Source organism: Montipora capricornis, chromosome 11 (assembly GCF_036669925.1).
Source record: "Montipora capricornis isolate CH-2021 chromosome 11, ASM3666992v2, whole genome shotgun sequence".
In the NCBI taxonomy this organism is placed as follows: domain Eukaryota; kingdom Metazoa; phylum Cnidaria; class Anthozoa; order Scleractinia; family Acroporidae; genus Montipora; species Montipora capricornis.
In genome coordinates this window covers 18,598,983-18,618,982 of record NC_090893.1, presented here as the reverse complement: position 1 = coordinate 18,618,982, position 20,000 = coordinate 18,598,983, and the positions used below count along the sequence as shown (strand labels likewise).

At 39.9% G+C, this 20,000-nt stretch overlaps 2 protein-coding genes and 1 pseudogene across 3 annotated transcripts in view; all 3 read right to left on the bottom strand.

Moving 5' to 3' along the window:
• LOC138024364 (tetratricopeptide repeat protein 28-like) overlaps positions 1–20,000 on the bottom strand; it is a 245,376-nt gene that overhangs the window by 34,089 nt on the left and 191,287 nt on the right. The gene's annotated exons all lie outside the window — the stretch shown is intronic.
• LOC138024404 (putative hydroxypyruvate isomerase) overlaps positions 1–20,000 on the bottom strand; it is a 162,083-nt pseudogene that overhangs the window by 98,024 nt on the left and 44,059 nt on the right.
• LOC138024373 (tetratricopeptide repeat protein 28-like) overlaps positions 1–20,000 on the bottom strand; it is a 24,428-nt gene that overhangs the window by 2,570 nt on the left and 1,858 nt on the right. The window contains exon 3 of the mRNA XM_068871565.1: positions 918–4,311. Coding sequence (XP_068727666.1) covers positions 918–4,263 — 3,346 coding nt within the window. The 5' untranslated portion in view covers positions 4,264–4,311. The remainder of the gene's footprint in view (positions 1–917; positions 4,312–20,000) is intronic.

Genomic DNA, 20,000 nt, shown 5'->3' with positions numbered 1-20,000 from the left:
ATGTTTAAGAAAGTTCCACATGGTTGCAAGGAAACAAGACGGGTCATTTTACAACAAACTAACGCTCACTTCAATTAGAGCCACCATTTCATGTGGATCCTTCACCAATGCACTTTCAATTTCCATTTCAAATGAACCTCAAAAACTTTGATCGAATGGTGAAAATGTTTTAACAAGCAGACTTTCGATTTAGATTGCTGATTTAAACGGTGCTAAATGACCATTTTGCTGTTTGTGACGAGGATTTTAACAAAGGTTATTTAGATTTGCCATGTTTGAAGTTTCTGTAAACACTTTCGCGCATGCTTTGTGCCCCTTGCACATTTTCCACGCATGAATTGAGATGCCAATTAAATCGACTTTGGTTGGTTTTTTCTGCAATTGTTGTTGAGATCACTTCGTGAGTATATACTAAAACAATTATTCTTTTCAATCTCGGTGAAATGTGGCAGAATATTTACCTCGCCGCTTTGCGGCTCGGTAAATATTCTACCACTATTCACCTCGATTTCAAAGAATATTGTTAATTATTGTCATCAATAAAAACATTTGTACATTCATGTGTTCAGTTAATAGCATCACTTCCTATTCAACTAAGTATCACTGAGACATGTAGACAATAAGCCCTCAATATCTAACTTCACTTTACACAGGTAACCGGCATTTAGTGATTTCGTTTCAGTGCATTGCACGGTTCAAACAGTTATCTGCAGGAAGGAAACAACCTGACCGTAAATGCAATCAATATTTACTTCAGTGGCTAGCCAAAGCAGTTCGTAAAAGAACCACATTGGCGACCGACTTTGCAACCATTTCTCTGTGAACAACTTACCTCTTTCTCTTGACAACTTGATGACTAAAAACCTGTACAATGTAAATCTTTTCAGTAATTAAAATTATAATCGAAAAACACTTACCATTCTTTCGGAGCTTCTGGTGCCCAAATTCAAGCGTGACATCATCGCCAATAAGCACAAATGGCGCCCAGTATTTAATGGCGGAATACTTCTCCGTCTCCCGAAGAGATTTCATAGCATACTGAAGAGCTAAACTTGCACTTTTTCTATCTGCCAAGTGTTGATAGAAACTCTTCATGAACAGCAACGTTGCCTCATCATCGATTGCCCAGAGTGACACAAGAACAGACCGGGCACCAGCACACAGGAAAGCTCTGGCTATTCCCACCACACCCTCAGAATTCAACTCTCCCTGGCCACTGTGACAAGAGCTCAGAACAACCAGTCTTGCCCGAAGACCAACTGCATGAACATCACTCATTGTTAACACGAAATCTTCCTTTTGGGGAATGTGGGATGCGCGTTCAGGATTAGGGGCCAAAGCAATTTCTCCAAATTTCGAATCTCCATGTGCTGCAATATGGATTAAAGCAACTGACTTCATTCTTTTTAGCACCTCAGCTTTCGTTGCATTTCTTCCAGTGAGAGGAGTGGTCTGCAGAAGTTCTCCAATCATCTCCACCTCTTGTATCGCGCATGGCAACTGCTCGGATATGGGTTCACCATTTTCGTCAGTGACTTCCTTTAACCACGGATCGCCCACAAGCAGAACTTCACTCTTATTGTAGAAGTTGTCAGGTGCACTAGTGATCAATTTTAAAGCGGTCAATGAGGGAACAGTACGAATCCTTACAGAGTCACTCAATGCTGAATAAGGAACCAAGCAAAATGGTCCATCAGGAACAAAGATTAAGTCACCACCTTGCAGCAAGTCTGCAATGGGACTGATTAAGACATCAAACAAAGGCTGCAAAGAGTTATTATCGGAGTAGGTCAAAGACTGAAAGGTCTCGGAAAGAGCTTCCCTACTGCAAAACAAGTCACTGCGTGGCTTGTCAAGTGTGCGATTCTCGCATCTAACAACAGTCCCCGCGCCAATCTGTTTCGAAGTAGTTTCTATCAGTGAAGCGGCACTTCCATTTTCGATTTCCTTTTGCCTAAAGTTTATTCTGCTTCCTCTTCTTAGAAGCCAAAAACTGATAGTGTTCCCTTCAAGTGCTATGAAAACTGTTTGTAAAGGCAAATATTTCATAATAGCGGAGATAGTTTCCTTCGTTGCAACTGCCGAGGAAAGTTCTTCATTAACGCCAAATTGCACCTTCAAAATGTCTGTTAAGGCCTGTGCTCGTCCTTGTTCAGCAGCAACCAAAGCCTCATCAACCTGTCCATTCTTTAAAAGTGCTCTCCACAGAGCTGTGTACACAACTTGATTTGTGTTACGAAAACTTATTTTCCATGCATCTTCTGACTGAAGACGCCTTGTTTTATCAAAATGTTTTATGCTTAGACGGTGAAAATTAAGGGCTTTGCACAAGGAGCCTGAAAATTCATGCACAAGACCAAGGTTAGTATACGCGATTCCCTGCCCTACTGGGTCCCCTGTTTCCATGAAAATAGTAAGACATTGTTCGTAAAAGGGAAGAGCATTTTCAAGCTCACCCCTAGTATAATAAGCACTACCGAGATTAACATAGGCTGTTCCCTCCTGCGCCCTGTTCCCTACTTCTTTCGCAATACTAAGTTGCTGTTCGTGATACTCTATGGCTCTCTTAAAATTGCCAAGACTGTGATAAGCGTTGCCGAGATTACCATTGGCATTGCCCTCCCCGGCCCTATCCCCTACTTCCTTTGCAATGCTAAGATGTTGTTCGTGATACTCTATGGCTGGCTTAAAATTGCCCAGACTATAATAAGCACAGCCAAGACTACCATAGGCTGCTCCCTCCCTGGCCCTATTCCCTACTTCTTTTGCAATGCTAAGACGTTGTTCGTGATACTCTATGGCTCGCTTAAAATTGCCCAGACTGTGATAAGCGTTGCCGAGATTACCATTGGCAATGCCCTCCATAGCCCTATCCCCAACTTCTTTTGCAATGTTAAGATGTTGTTCGTGATACTCTATGGCTTTCTTAAAATTGCCCAGACTGTTATAAGCCATGCCGAGATTACCACTGGCACTGCCCTCCCCGGCCCTATCCCCTACTTTTTTTGCAATGTTAAGATCTTTTTCATGATACGCTATGGCCCGCTTAAAATTGCCCAGACTGTTATAAGCGTTGCCGAGATTACCATTGGCTTTGCCCTCCCCGGCCCTATCCTTTACTTCTTTTGCAATGCTAAGACCTTGTTCGTGATAGTCTATGGCTCGCCTCAAAACTCCCAGACTGCCATAAGCGTTGCCGAGATTAGCATTGGCCCTGCTCTCCCCGGCCCTATCCCCTGCTTCTTTTGCAATGCTAAGATATTTTTCGTGATATTCTATGGCTCGTTTAAAATTGCCCAGACTGCGATAAGCGTTGCCGAGATTACCATTGGCCCTGCCCTCCCCAACACTATCCCCTACTTCTTTTGCAATGTTAAGATCTTTTTCATGATACGCTATGGCCCGCTTAAAATTGCCCAGACTGTTATAAGCGTTGCCGAGATTACCATTGGCTTTGCCCTCCCCGGCCCTATCCTTTACTTCTTTTGCAATGCTAAGACCTTGTTCGTGATAGTCTATGGCTCGCCTCAAAACTCCCAGACTGCCATAAGCGTTGCCGAGATTAGCATTGGCCCTGCTCTCCCCGGCCCTATCCCCTGCTTCTTTTGCAATGCTAAGATATTTTTCGTGATATTCTATGGCTCGTTTAAAATTGCCCAGACTGCGATAAGCGTTGCCGAGATTACCATTGGCCCTGCCCTCCCCAACACTATCCCCTACTTCTTTTGCAATGCTGAGATGTTGTTCGTGATACTGTATGGCTCGTCTAAAATTGCCCAGACCGTCGTAGGCGTTGCCAAGATTACCATTTGCACTGCCCTCCCCGGCCCTATCCCCTACTTCTTTTGCAATGCTAAGATGTTGTTCGTGATACTCTATGGCTCGCTTAAAGTTCCCTAGACCGTCATAAGCGATGCCGAGATTACCACTGCCCCTACCCTCCTCGGCCCTATCCCCTACTTCCTTTGCAATACTTAGTTGTTGCTTGGAGTACTTTCTCGCCTTTTTAAAATTGCCCAGACTCTGATAAGCGACGCCGAGATTACCGCAGGCTTTTCCCTTTCCAGCACTAAAACCTATTTCCTTAAAAATCCTTAATGCTTCTGTGTAATTCCTCTTGGCCTGTTCAAAATAAGCCAAGCGATAATAATAATCGCCCAGAGTAAAATATCCAATGCCCTCCCCTTTTCTGCTTCCCTCTTTTCTGGCGACGCTAAGCTCTTGTATATGCTGCTCGAAAACGTTCATCTTTTTGTCTGCCATTCTTGATTATCAGAACGAGGAAGGTCGTCTTGGAAAGAGAGGGCGCACCTTGAAAAATACGAAAGAAAGCATGAAAAGTTCAATGCACTGACCAGAAATGCTGCAGGTCTGTAGCCAAACCGACACCAAAGAGACAGCATGTCATTAAGAGTCTAACAAAGACAATTTTCTGCCGTTGACCTCAAACTCTTTACTTCTTTTGTTCAGGCTTTTGTCTTAATTAAACTGAATTTTTAAAGCCTCAGAAAATAGTCGTGTTTAAATGGCATAAATTTGTCCTATATCAGACCTAACTCAGCCAAGGTAATACTGTTGTCTTTTTGTCATCATATCTCCCTGATGAAGTCAAAATTGCTCGTGTCATAGCACTGCTTAAAGCTGGTGATCAATCACTTTTTATGGCATACAGACTGCTTTAAATGTCCCGCTGGATTCTCAAAGTTGCTCTAGAAAGTAGTTAACCGTAACCATCTTGTAAGTAACTTAAATAAATTACATCACATTTACATGACATCACAACATCCCAGTATACATTACACAAAATTTATGTTTTTACTACATTGTGTATTACTACCTCTTTACCACTGATTGACCTGTACAAGAAATCATCTTGCACTTGATGGCAGTGAACATGCCATAGGTGTCTGTTTATTTGTATTCTAAGGCCTTTGCTACGGTGGATAGAACAAAATTCTGCTTCATAAACGTGAATACTAAGGGTCCATGAAGTCTGCTTACGAGCCAAGTGGCCCATCAGCGCAGAGCATATCCCGGTTTCAACATCATGAAGCGACTTGGAGTATTTCTACTCCCCCCTGGATAGGATGCTAGTCCATCGCAGGGTTGCCCCCAGCATTAAATTCGCCAGTACCCATTTATACACCTGGGTGGAGAAAGACATTGTGAGAGTAAAGCGTCTTGCCCAAGGACACAAGACAATGTCCCTGGCCAGGACCTCAACCCGGACCACTCGCTCCGGGGTCGAGCACACTTACCATAGGCCCAGGCCACCGTGCCTCCCTAAGCGGCCAATTACGTCGGCGTAATTTGTTTGGTTTAACGTTCATTGACATATGCACCCGCGCTCCGGAAGGATCCATTCTCGTTCCCTTATTTTTCTTATCCTATGTTCATGACTTCAGTGATGTATTCAAACTACCAGACTTGATTTTATTTGCAACTGCTGATATGACGATGCTAGTCTCTTAGGTCTAGTAATTTGGTAACCTATTCTCTTTATTCTCTTTAAGCCTCGAGAGACAAGACATCATCTTTCAATGCAAATCTGCAAAAATGATTAAAGAATTGAACAGATCTCAGCACGGTCTTTCTTGGGAATGTGCTTGACTAACATTTTTCTTGGAAACCCCGTATTTCTCAATTGGTTTACAAAATCTCTGAATCTATAGCATTTAATTTCAGGAATTATTGTTTTTCTAAATTGTAAGAACTCTGTACTACTGTCAAGTTTATCCTTAAAGTCATTATTGTATTATTGTGCATGTACAAATCCAATCTTTGCAGTCTTGTCTCTTTGCAAAACGTACAGTCAGAATAGTTCCTAAATCAATAACTCAGACCCAATCTTCAAAGAATTAGAACTATCAAATTTTCCGATATTAGATTACAAGAACTGGGTAAATTTATGTATTCTATGAACATTCTCTTCCACTAAAAGGTTTTATTCATGATTTACTATTGAAAACCATGTCTATGACTTTTTCCCTAGATTTGCAGAATGATTTTCAACTCTTCAACTCTGTAGAACTAATCTTTGCAACTTCTGTTAACTTCTAAGTACTAAAACGCTTTTGGCAGAAAAACAGCAGTTTAAAGTGATACATAGCTCCCTTTTTTGCAATGGAAACACGAAATGAACAAGACTAAAGCCTTAGAGTGCCCTTCAGATTTATCACATTGTATGGCACCCACTTTGAAATAAGGAGCTTAAGCAGAAACGACGACTAAGGCTACGAGAACCTTATCGAAAAATATCATTTACCATGACCGTAATCATTTCGTGAGTATTCCAAGTCGTTTGGCGTGAAAAGTGCGCATAAACATTCCAGAAATAAATTTGTTATGAATGTGTTGCTAATGTTTCTGCTCTCGTCCTCCAAAACACCTCACATTTGGTCATTTCACGTGCTTGTCAAGACGAGAACGGCAAAGAAATGTATCAAAATGAAAAACGCACGTGCAGCGCGTACAAAACTATTATTTTTGCTCATTGAACGTATTGTTATGTTGCATTCTCGAAGCCGTTGTCGTTGTCGTCCTTCCTTAGGCCCCGTCCACGCGCATCCGGATATTTTTTAATCCGCAACTTTTCCTTTCCGGTTTCAAAATGGAATTTGCCCATCCACACCAAGCGGAAATGTACCCGGACTCACTCTAGCACTCAGGACTTCTCAAGAAAACAGAAGTAACAAAGCACGCGCCATAAAATAATATCGCCCTCGGCAGCCATCTTGAGAATTGATTTCACGGTAAAGAGCTGTGCTCAATCTTGTTACATCTGGATAAAAAAGGTTTCCGGATTTAGTGTCCACAAGGTTCCGGATTCATAGCAGATTAAAAAATATCCACTTTGGAAAGTGTGAGGGTTCGCGATCCCCAGGGTCTCGCAAGATTGCGAGGAGGGAACAGGAGAAGATTAAAAGTAAAATGTCGATCTTCACACCCCTTCCCACAAACCCGCAACACAGCATAAAAGGCGCAATAACAGGGTTAAATAAAATATATATAATTAAGCGAAAATGACCTAAGAAGCTTGAGAATATACAATTGTTAGATTCAAAACATGGAAAGCGAACTAACCCTAAAAAATATAAACCTATGTACTAAACCTTAATATACTTACACTGTAACTAAACAAATAATTATCTACTTTCAAACTTAACTTAAACGATAATACTAAATTTACTAATTGCTTTAACCTAATATTTACAGACACAAAGTTCAGATTTTTTCTTGCAAACCCAGTTCAGTCATTGAAGCAATTCCAACCGTCCAGTTCACCAACAGAGTAACAACAGATTCCACGTTCCACGCTCTTAGTTCCTCTGGCTCTTAATTCCTTCTTAGTTCTCGCGTCTCTCAATCTGAGCACTTCTTCTCATTTCTTCTCTTTCCTAGCCACCCGGAGAGGGCGGGGGGGGGGGGGGGGGGCACTTTAGGAATTTCTGGGTGGGGATGTGCCGCTGGGACACTGGAACTCTTAGGCTATACCAGAGCTTTTGCTACCCTAAACTCCAACCGATTTCCGTCTAGAATCCGATTCTTGACAGTTAATAATATCCCGAGGTGTTTCATGATAGCCATTTATTGACATTGTTGAGGCTTAAACTTTGCCGATTTGATTTCTTTTATATTCTTGAGTGGGATTTTCTGGTTTCCTTAGTCTTAATAAAATCTTCAACCGACTGGTCAGTTTCGGGAAAAATGATACCCTATTCTACACCGAAAGGATATGATTTATATACTCTATGCTAGAGTAAACTGTTTGAATGCCATACCATTTACAGTGGTACATACCTATATAGTCCATATATGGCAGTAGCCCCCCCCCCCCCCCCCTCCTTCCGCGGGCCTAGCCGCCACTGACAAAGGGAGTTTTGTCGACGATTCTCCTGCCGGCTCCTGCTATTGACTCATAGCAGTGGTACTTTCTTTCTTCAACTTCTTCCGACTGCTCCTGCTCCTTTCTCAACTGGAAACTTTCTGCTCCACCAACTTTTTCTGTGTGGGATGGCCGAGGTGGACAGACGTGTGTTTCGGTGAAGCGTAGCTTTTGCCTCCACACAACCATAGGCAGCCCAAGCTCGCGTCACTACAGACAGCCGTTGAGAATTTAAACGCGTTACAAGACTTTGTATGGGAAATCAAATATCGTCGATTATAAAGCCTAAAAAATGCTCAATTTAACTTTCATTCAATAAAATGAATCAAAATGACTCACCTCTGGTGTATTCTTGTGCCTTGTGTTCTAAGACGAAGTCAAGGCTGCATACTACGATTCCGACCGTTCTCAGCTCAGAGGCGATTTGCGACACTCGTAACCATGGTGTTCGAGAAGCCGCTGTGGGGATGGGGTAAGTGTTGTGAATGAAATGACTGTACCTCCATCGGGTGGAGTTAATTTGACCTCGGACCCAAGCTCCGTGTCCTCGTCGGTGATCACTTGCAGTTAAATTCATCAGCTATCGTGGAAATCGAAGCAGAAAATGCTCATTTCCAGCCAAGTGCGTGGGGTTTTTTGACGATGAAACATTCACAGAGGTTCGCAAATGATGTAGCCTTAGCTTTGCGTGAAAAAATCTTGGCTGGGATGGATTTTCGAGTCGCAAACCGCCTCTGAGCTGACAACGGTTGGAATCGTAATGTGCAGCCTTGACTTCGTCTTAGAACATTGAAAACACCGACTTCCTGAAACTGTAAAATAAGCTCCAAAAGGCACAAGAATACACCAGAGGTGAGTCATTTTGATTCATTTTATTGAATGAAAGTTAAATTGAGCATTTTTTAGGCTTTATAATCGACGATATTTGATTTCCCATACAAAGTCTTATAACGCGTTTAAATTCCCAACGGCTGTCTGTAGTGACGCGAGCTTGGGCTGCCTATGACACAACCGGAAAAATGAAGTCAAATCGGCAAAATGACAAGAAATAGACAGAGACAACGAAGTCAGTTAAGCAGCGCCTCGAGTGAGGGAAATTCTCCCGATGCAAAGCGACTAAATTCGACTGAAAGAAACGCTTCGAGTTCTGCCTATGACACAACCGGAAAAATGAAGTCAAATCGGCAAAATGACAAGAAATAGACAGAGACAACGAAGTCAGTTAAGCAGCGCCTCGAGTGAGGGAAATTCTCCCGATGCAAAGCGACTAAATTCGACTGAAAGAAACGCTTCGAGTTCTAGTGCCCAGACTCAGTTGACTCCGATGTCTGAGAACACAGGTACTGCAGATAATTCTTACGATAAGCCGAGTATAGGCGAAATATGGAAAATTCTAAAAGCAATTCAGACGGATGTCGCTAGAATTCTAAACGAAAACCAGGAGATAAGAAAAGATATCGATGAGCTGAAAGCTTCCCTGCAGTTCAATGAGAAGAATGTTGCAGAAATCAAGAAAGGAAATGAGAGTCTCGTGCTGAAGACGAATGATCTGGAAAATAAGCTTGCAACAGCCGAAAAAACCATCCACGATTTGGAACGACAAGTTGAAAACCTTGAATTCGATCATGATACTCTCGAACAATACACAAGAACATTCAACGTCGAGGTTCAAGGAATACCAGAATGCGAAGATGAGAACCTGAGAGAAATTGTTATAAAGGTAGGGCAAAAGATTTCGGTTGATGTATCTGACAGCGACATCGACTTTGTGCACAGATTGTACAGGAAACCTCCTGCCAATAAGCCTATTATTGTGAGATTCACTTCTCATAAAAAGAAAAGAGAATTATATCGGAGCAGGCTTAACTTAAAGAACACCAACTTATCAGGGATCTTTGGCTCTGGGCGTTTTGACTCTGAGGCAAGAATTTTCATCGATGAAAATCTTACCCAGAAACGACAGGAACTTTTAGCCTCGGCAAGAAATATGAAAAGAGCACGAAAGTTAAATCAAGTTTGGACTGTAGACGGTAAAATATTTGCTCGGAAAAAAGAGGATTCCAGACCTGTAAGAATTAATGACCGTTGGGATTTGGAAAATTTGGCATCTTGATGTCACGGCTAAAAAGGCATTCACTGTGTCTCATTTTGATCTAGTTTCCTTCTTTAACCAACTTGAGATAAGTCTATTCTTGCGCTAGATAACAGCGAATGGTTGCAAATTACGCTTTTATTATTTTTTCTGGGCTTTAGGAGGCATAACATAAATATTTCATGTTATCTGGTCGTCTCATCAAACGAAATTTATTTGTGTTGAGTGTTGAGTGTGTGTACTGTGCCGTGTCCATTTATTTTTTTGTGCGTGTGTTTTATGTATTCGCACAATTTAGTTTTTTTGTTTTGTTAGGAGCTTACCTCGCTGTAATGTATTGTTGACTTATATGGTAAGCATTTTACGATATCGAGCACCAGTTTTTCCATATTTCCTTTCAGGTATTGGTAACACTTTTATTCTTTGGTGTCCGCAGTCCCATTTGCACGTCAAAATAGATTCTATTGGATGATTCTTTTACATTAATCTCGCTTAACGTAAAGGGCATAAGTGATTTTAAAAAACGAAGATCAATGTTTTAGTTGGTGTCAGAAGCGCCAAGCAGATATCATTTTTTTTTTACAAGAAACTCATTCGACGGTTCAAACAGACACCCAACGGAAAAACGAATGGGGAGCAGAGCTGCACACTACATGTAGTCACGGCACCTGAAACTCACGTGGAGTCGTTTGTCAAAAGATCGTAGATCCTTTGGGGAGATATATTATTCTAAAGGCTGTTATAAAAGAAACATCATATGTGTTGATAAATCTATATGCGCCAAATAAGGACAAAGAGATTATAAATTTCTCGAAAAATCTTATTATTTTAAGGAATGAAAATTTAGATTCTGAAGAAAATATCATAATGGGAGGTGACTTTAACTGTCCCCTCAATCCTGTTGTTGATAAGCGGGGAGGCATTTTAAATCACCGAAAATCAGTTACAGTTTGTATTGACTGTTTACAAACCGAACTCGATTTGGTAGATATATGGAGAGTTAAAAATCCAGAGACAATGAGTTTCACATGGAGTCAAAAATCCCCAGGAATATTTTGTCGGCTGGATTACTGGCTGATTTCGAACAACTTAAATGATTTAGTACGATCAACTGATATAATTCCTGCAATAAGAACCGACCAGGATGCAATTTTCTTAGAAATTGAAAAACTTCAAAACGAGATCAAAGGGCCGGGTCATTGGAAGATGAATAATTATTGTTCTTTGTTGGCCGATGAAGAATACATAGATAGTATCAATGAAATGATCCCAATATGGACGGCGAAAGGACGGAAAGATCTGTCAGATGATCGCAGCGTTTGGGAGTGGATTAAATTTAACATAAGGGCTCATGCCATTTGTCACTCTAAAAGAAAAGCGAAGCAAAGGAATGAGAGAGAATCAACTTTAGAAAAAGAATTAAATGAGGCAAAGCTAGCATTTGAAAGAAATCCGGATGACATTAATGCAACCCGTAATTATGAAACCCGTGAGAGACTTGTGTCATTTTATGACCATAAAACAAAAGGAATAATAATGCGTGCACGAGCTCGATGGCATGAGAATGGAGAAAAAAGTACGAAATATTTTTTGAACCTAGAAAAAAGAACTCATGTGAAAAAACTTTTTAGGAAACTTAACATAAACGGTACAATTGAAACAGACCCAATGTGCATATTAAAGGACAGGAAGGATTTTACCGTGAACTTTACAAAAGTAGTCATAGAGAAAAGAATGTCGCTCAGAATACATGTATTTCTTCCTTCCTGAGTGAGCTAAACATACCAAAACTCTCTGAAGAACAAAAACGCTCTTGTGAAGGTAGGATCTCGTCGGAAGAATGCTTTCGTCTACTTGATAGCTTTCACAACAACAAAACCCCTGGGAATGATGGCATTCCGATAGAATTTTATAAAGAGTTCTGGCATTTAAATAGTAGTAGTTTCATTAAGTGTGTAAATGAATGCTTTGACAAGGGCGAAATGTCTTGCTCACAAAAACAAGCAGTCATTACCCTTATTGAAAAGAAAGGGAAAGATCGCTCGCTACTTGAAAATTGGCGTCCAATCTCCCTTGTTAATGTGGACACAAAAATAATGACTAAAGTAAATGCCGCAAGAATAAAAAATGTATTACCTGATATTATACATTGTGATCAAACGGGATATGTTAAGGATCGCTTTATAGGAGAAACCATTAGATCAATTTATGATATTTACTGCAGAGGAAAATATCCCAGGCCTGCTGGTATTTATTGATTTCAAAAAAGCCTTTGATAGCGTTGAATGGAACTTTCTATACCGGTGCCTTGAGATATTTAACTTTGGGCCAGACTTTATTCACTGGGTGAAAACGTTTTACAAGAATATACAAAGCTGCATCATAAATAACGGTATGGCGTCAAATTTATTTTCGCTTGAACGCGGTGTTCGCCAAGGAGACCCTCTCTCTCCCTACCTTTTTATCGTAGCAGTGGAAACGCTAGCAATTGCCATTCGACAGAACCCAGGTATAAAAGGAATTAATAATGGGAAAGAAGAAACAAAACTCTTACACTACGCTGATGATACCACGGCTGTTCTTTCTGATACTAATTCTGCAAAAATATTGTTTGACCTACTAAACAGTTTTGAAAGCAACTCTGGTCTTAAAATTAATTATACAAAAACTGAAGGCATGTGGTTGGATCATCCAAAAACAACAATGAAAAGGTCATTTGGCATCAAATTGTCTGATGAACCTGTTAAAGCATTGGGAGTTCACTTTACTTATGATCAACACCTGCTTAAGGAAGAAAACTTTATTGAAAGACTAGATAGCATTAAAAAACTTATAAACATTTGGTCGTCGAGGAATTTATCTATATATGGTAAAATTACAATAATCAAATCATTTCTTATTCCAAAGTTTGTTTTTGATATGCTCTGTGTTACCCACACCAAAGGAAGTGGTTAAACAATTGAATCAAATGATATTCAAATTCCCATGGAATGGCACAGATAAGGTAACTCGAGTGTCAACAATAAATGAATATTCGGGGGGTTTTCTAAAAATGATTGATCTAGAGTGCATGGTGAAGCCTTTAAGGTTAGCATGGCTAGAAAAGATTTTAAATAATAATGATGGAATATGGAAGAGATATCTGGGACACAAATTACAACCCTTCGGTGGTTTGTTCTTCATGAATTGTAATTATGATATCAAAGATTATATAATTCCTTCCCAATTTTACCATGAACTTTTGTCATGGTGGTCAGAATTCCGCGAAACGCTCGCTTCAGAAAAAGATTGGGAAAATATTATTTGGAATAACAGAGAAATACGTATAGATAAAAAACCAGTTTTTTACAAAAATTACTTTGATTGTAGAATTGTTTACACGCATAACCTTCTACTGGACCTTGACAACAGACAATCTTACAGCATATTCTCAAAAACTATAAAGAAAACTAACTTTCTGCAGTGGGCTGGCCTTCGTCATTCTATACCACCCCATTTAAAAGGCACCAATAAGTCTCCGTCTATAACAGCCCTCACATTTGTGACGGAATACAACGTCTTTGACATAGTGGAAAAGAAATCAAAAGATTATTATTCACTTCTTGTCGAAAAGAAAGCGCAGCCACCCTATAATTATAGTCCATACACTGCAAAGAAATTTTAATTTTTCTTCTGATCAAATAAAACACTTTTTTATTTTACCTCACCGTGTTGCCCTCGAATCATACGTCAAGGCCTTTCAATACAAAGTTCTTACCTCTATACTCTACACTAACACAAAATTGCACAAAATCGGTTTTCGACCGAATGATCTGTGCAGTTTTTGCAAGGCTCAGTCAGAAACTTTAAGCCATTTTTTTTATCACTGTTTACATTCTAGACATTTCTGGACTGATTTTGAGTCTTAGGCTGTGTTCACACCTGGTGCCCGAGCACTTGTGCCCGGGCACCGGCACAAAATGGTGCTGTGTTCAGACACTAGGTACCCGATATGTTGATGCCCAGTTCAGTGCCTGAGTACAAGGTCGAGACCTTGTACTCGGGCACGGGCACCGTGCCCGAATTCTGGAGTGGGAACTTGAAAAAAGTGTGTGTTCACATTAGTGCCCATCAAGAATCGTTCTCGGGCACCGTACTCGGGCACCAAGAGTGAACGCAGCCTTACTGGCATTTTTTATCCAATCAACGGGTACACCTCTCTTTGGAAAATGTTTTATATGGAATAATATCGCAACAATGCCCTTTACTTAATTTACTCAATTATTTTGTTATCGTTGGGAAATTGTTTTTGTGGGACTGCAGAAGAAGCCAAATTAATGCAGAAATTACTGGGTTTAAGAACAAAATGTTCTCAAGTGCGAAATAGAAAGGAAAATTAAAAACACGAAAGACTATTTTAAAAAGAAATGGGTGCTTATACCAACTCGATAAGCCTACTCGCCTGTTGTTTTACTGTTTGTTGTTGTTCTTGTGCCTGTTTGTCTCTCTCTTTCTAGTTACGAGGTTGATAGTGTCAATGATATTACAAGTATATTGGCCGCACAAAATAATTGAGAATCATGTGAAATGAACCTGTCACAGACAGAACCTTTCAAGCATGGAATTTATCAAACTTTGATAAAGTACTCTTCGCTATACATTTTGAAGCAATGTACCAAGGATTGGATGAGTTGACATAGTTTGCCGCTGTAGTCTCTTGTGAAAAAATTAAAAAAAAAAAAAAAAAAAAAAGACTCAACCTCAAGATAGGGTTAATAAATAAGACAAACTCTGTGTGAAATTAAACCTTAAAATTCAAAAACAGCCAACAAACTTATTCAAGTAGTAGCGAAAAAAAATATTTGGTCGCATCAGTTTGTCCATGGATTTAGTATACTGTCTTTTCTTCTTCCTTTCCTAAATCTGCACGTGGGGATAGGGTAGAGGCCAGGTTGCACTGGACTACATGTAGAAACCCCCTTGCTCCGTTGCGCACTAACCCTGAATATTCTCAGCCATTTTTGTGAGCCTGATGGTGTCACAGGCAGCTTTTCTTTACTTTCGGATTGTTTGGGTTTGCCTCATGGAACCAGTGTTTCATTTTCCATCATGGGATTTCTTTAGTTTTCTCGAACTACCCCTTTCCACATCTTTTACGAACGAAGATTATAGTGGACAGTTTTTTAATGTTTATTATTCCTATCTTTTTTTTTCTTCTCTGCCTCCACAGCAGTTTCTTAAGAAGAAAAAAAATTCCCACAACTCACCATCCACACACAGAATATTCCCCCCAGTTGCCCACTTTACGAGAGATTATTGTTTCAGTTAGTGGAGAGGAACCCCTTCCTGAAAAGTGATTCTTGCTACAGCATCATATTCATGCCACAAAGGTTGCTAGTCTACAGCTGATTTTAACTTCAAAAACTCATTAATAATTAATGAGCCTAACAGCCTATCAAGACACCGATAAAACGTCACGTGCATGAGCTTTAAACCCAATAAAACACTTCTCATTAGAATTCTTTAGGTAAAGAATAGTTTTAAGGCCCGGCAATGAGCAGCTCCTTCAGGAGCCACCACTTATGAAAAAGGCAATGATCGGCAACAACATGCTTTCAGTTCGTTCTACATTCATTCACTGACATCTTCAGAAGTTTAACCTGTCAGCCGTTTCCGAAGATAAGCCGCACCCTCGATTTTTTATTTGAATTTTGAGAAAAATAGGTGTGGCTTTTACATGAACTTTTACGGTATCTTCCTCTCACAGTTTGAACCTTTGTTTTATCGGGTCTGAAAACACTCTGTTTCCTCGTGTTTTTAAACCTGACAAAACGCAGCTGCTCATTTTTAAAACAGCAATTCATTAAGTAGCACAGATCATACCATGACTGGCAAAAGCCATGCCGAATTGTTGTTCAACAGGAAGATGAGAGGAAAGATGCCGGAACTGCATGCTGATTGTCACTTATACACCCAGAAAATAAGGACAGAGATGCAGATGTAAAATCAAAGACCAAAGAACATGCAGATAACGTATTCAAGTGGGGTGATCAAGTACTGATGAGACAAGAGAAGAACAATATGTTTTCCACACCATTTAACCCAACACCATTCCAAATTATATCAGCAAGACGGGCAACAGTGTTGTTGCAGAGGAAGATCCGAGTTGGACTTAAATTAATACTCAAGAAATACCTCCCATGCAAAAAAGTCTACGGCAGATGATTCCACCCCACCCTAGATGCATCACCAGTAAGAAAGGAGAAGACTACAGCACATGCCACAACACTGAGGCAAGCTATGGGTGAACCAACCACAGCAATATCAGCGACACCATTAAGTGAACCTCTGACCAGGAGTGCGCCATTAGCACAAGCAAGTTCAGAAAATAGGAACAAGGCGGTTCCTATCCACAAAGATACTGTAACCGACCGGACAAGAGTGCCTAGCATACCAGCCACACCAGTGCTACCAGGCCCGCCACGGTTTGAAAGACCTCAGAGCCAGAGAAGATTACCAGTCAGATACAGTACAAGAACTTTGTGTTGGAACAACAACCAAAGGACTTTATCTCAAACTTTGTGATTGAACATTCCGTTACTTTTCTTGGTAGAGACACTTATTCGGAAGCAATGCAATTTGAATATTAAAGACTTGGCTAATTATATTAATCACATTAGGATGTCTACCTTTCAAGTCAAATTTGTTAGTGTTTTCTTTACAACTAAGCTAGAAAGATTGTCCTTTTGTTGTTTTCTTTGAAAAAGAGGAGGGAGGCGGTGCATTGTGTGACTTAATAACCGACACGTTTTGTGCACACATGTTATGTACAGCAGTAGGCACAAAAGTGCATGGAATAGGGAAATAAAGAAGCACATAGTTGACTTTTTGACGGGTTTGTCTTCGCGCTAGTTATAGTGTTAGAATTACTCTAATTTGTGTATTAAAACAACAGTCAACATCCTCTTTCAAGATTTATAAATTATGCTTACAGTACACTTCAACACTCACAATTATTCATAGACAGCACATCATGGGGAGGCCTATGTTTCACTGCAGAAAATATCTCTGGCAGAGCATAAAACTGTGTTAGCAAAACATCCACTCTTGTGGTCCTTTCACAAATGGCTTAGGCGAAATAATTTGTTCGCAACTTCATCAATTTCCTGGTAAATGTTGATAACAAATTTTCCATTACTGGGATTACAGAAACGTGAGATACAAATTCTCATCATGTGGTCGATATCAAAGGCTGTATATCATACACTGTACTTCACAATCACTGTCCCAATAGATCAGATGAAGGTTTTGGAATATATGCTGATTTCGAATTCAAAACTCATCAAATTTGGCTATTGACAATGACTATTGTTGGAGTCCCATATGGACCGCCAGACACTGCTGACTTTACCTCCTACAAGGTGGAATTGTACACACTTGTGCCTAAACTTACCAAAGGAAATAGTTTTTTTGTTTATTACATGTAGGTCTCAGTTTTAAACTTGAACCTTTTTACAATGTAAGTGCCATTTTCAAATGATGCAAAGGACGCTTATTTTCTACCCTTGATAATTAATTTATGCACCTCACCAGGCGCAGATCCAGGGTTTTGAAATTGGGGGTGAATTTTTGAAATATTGTAATAGAACCAAAGCCTGGTTGAGGTGTTTGAGGGATATGAAAAAAAAAAAAGAAAGAAGGGGGGCACCGAAAAAGGGGGGTGAAAATTCACCCATTTCACCTCCCCTGGATCCGCGCCCGCACACAAAAGTAACTTAACATTCTGTCACTCTTAATTACATGTTTCAAAATTTCCTGTTATAACATAATTAGAAAAATGTGAAGCACACTTTCCCAAATTCCATATTATACCTTTTAAGGTCTACAAACTGGTTGAATAATTATCTACAATCACTACTGATTGTGCATGTCGATCTTCTTAATAGTGAGTATATCGAGATAAAAAACTCATCAGTTCTCCTTTAGGCAGAGTGACAGCACATCCAAACACACACTAACAAAAAAACTTCATTGCTGGAGAACGAGTTGAGACTTTCCTGTTTTTGAACTTCTCCCCCCAGTTGTTTGAAAGGTGGATAGCACTATCCACAGGATAAACAATTTCCACTGGATAACTAAATTGGTTTTACTAGACAGTGTTTATTCGCTCAATAGTGATTAAATTTTATCCGATGAATAGCGTTATCCATCATTTGCACAACCAAGGCATCGATCATAACTTACAAACAAGGCCAAGAATGCACCCCACCCAGGGTAATGTTGTTCAGGAAGATGAGCAAAGAACCCATCCATATCTCTTCTATTCTCTTTCGCTTCGCTCAGCCAAACAGAAAACATTTCTATTATAAGTAGAAGAGACAAGTAACAAACAAATAGTGGAGGGAGCCGCCAGCAATGGTCGAGTTTATTTACCGGGGACACACTGGATACAGGTTACAAGCCAAGGAATACAAGAAAAAAGTCACACGCTATTAAAACAACGATATGAACAAAAAGAATACAGGTTACAAGTCAAGGAATATAAGAAAAAACAGCCTTGAGTAGACTGGTCGGCGTCAAGTGGTGTGATATTCACAAGGAGTGGACTGGGAGTTGCAATTAGGTTGTAGCTAAGTTACCTGGCCTAAGAATGGAAGCGAGGCTACTGGTGACCCTGCTTTGATACAAAACCTTTGCGCTTTTCTAATCTCAATGCATGTTGACTAATTACAATAGGTCATTTCCGAGTTGCTGTTTGTCTCGGTTTCGAAGCGAGTCTTGGTGTTCAACTATTGTAAGGGAAATGACTTTGCTTTGCATAAGAATACGCCACTCATTTCCATTTGAATGGTTGTGCACCAGGACTCGCTTTGAAACTGAGGCATGTAGCAACTCGGGAATGGGCTATTACGACAACACAATTTACACGATAAAAGCAGTGAAGTCTTATCAATATCAGGTCACCAGCAGCCTCGCAGCCATTCTACGCTAGGTCCCTGAGTGCAAACAACTGTAAAATGGCCTATTCTAAGATTTAGTTCGATTTGTTAAAAATGTATATTAAATGTACATGTAGGAAACTTGGAGTGTATTAAACCAAATCATGCATTGAATTCAGCATCCTAATAAATTGCCTGCCAATTTCTTGGCCTTCAATATTTAAACAATCATGAGATTTCTCAACCCAATTTAATTCCAAATCCCTTTTGTGACTTCTTTATTATGAATCTGTCCCATGATAAGGAAACACCAGGGTTCAGTTACATCCTGTGGTTCTTTCATGCCGGGACTCTCAATTATTTCCATTTTCTTTTATCTGCTACACAATCTGAAATTGACATATTGTCAATGAATTTTGTCGCAATAACATTTCTGTGTTTTTGTTGTTGTGTGCATTTCTGGACATATCTCTGCAATAATATGCCTGGTCATGACAAGGTATGGTCAGTTGCTCAAGGTGGCTGAACACAGTTTTTGACACCTATGTTTCATTTACCTTAGCTTTTTCTCTAAAACCCCCGATCCTTTGGTCGCCAAAAATGGTAGCAAGCAAGTTAACAACACGAACTTCGGTTTTCTGATAGTTATGCTGACATATACGCCGTTGCCATGGCAACATGAATAAATGTTAACAGGCCTTTAAAATCGGTCTTGTTTATTTGCAGAACATCTGGTCCATAGATTTTCTTTATAATTTGCAAGTAACAAGCTTGTAATGAATTTGCTCAAAAGTAAATAATTTGACAGCAAGATCTTTAATTATCAGCTTGGTGGCCAGGTCCTAACACAAGATCAGTTTATAAATATTATCTCGACATGGCTGGTAACAGAGAAGTGTGTCAAACACAAAGAAACAGCAATTTTACTTTGTGCTGGTTTTTGAACTCGGAATAACCAAAACGATAAAAGAAGTGTGTACAAGAAGGGACGCAAGCTTACAAAACTTAAGGCAAACAAAGCGTTAACGAATAGCCAAAGTTAAAACTTACGTTCTGGCCGCTATGTTGATGTATTTCTGCTATAAACCAACATAACGTCTCCATA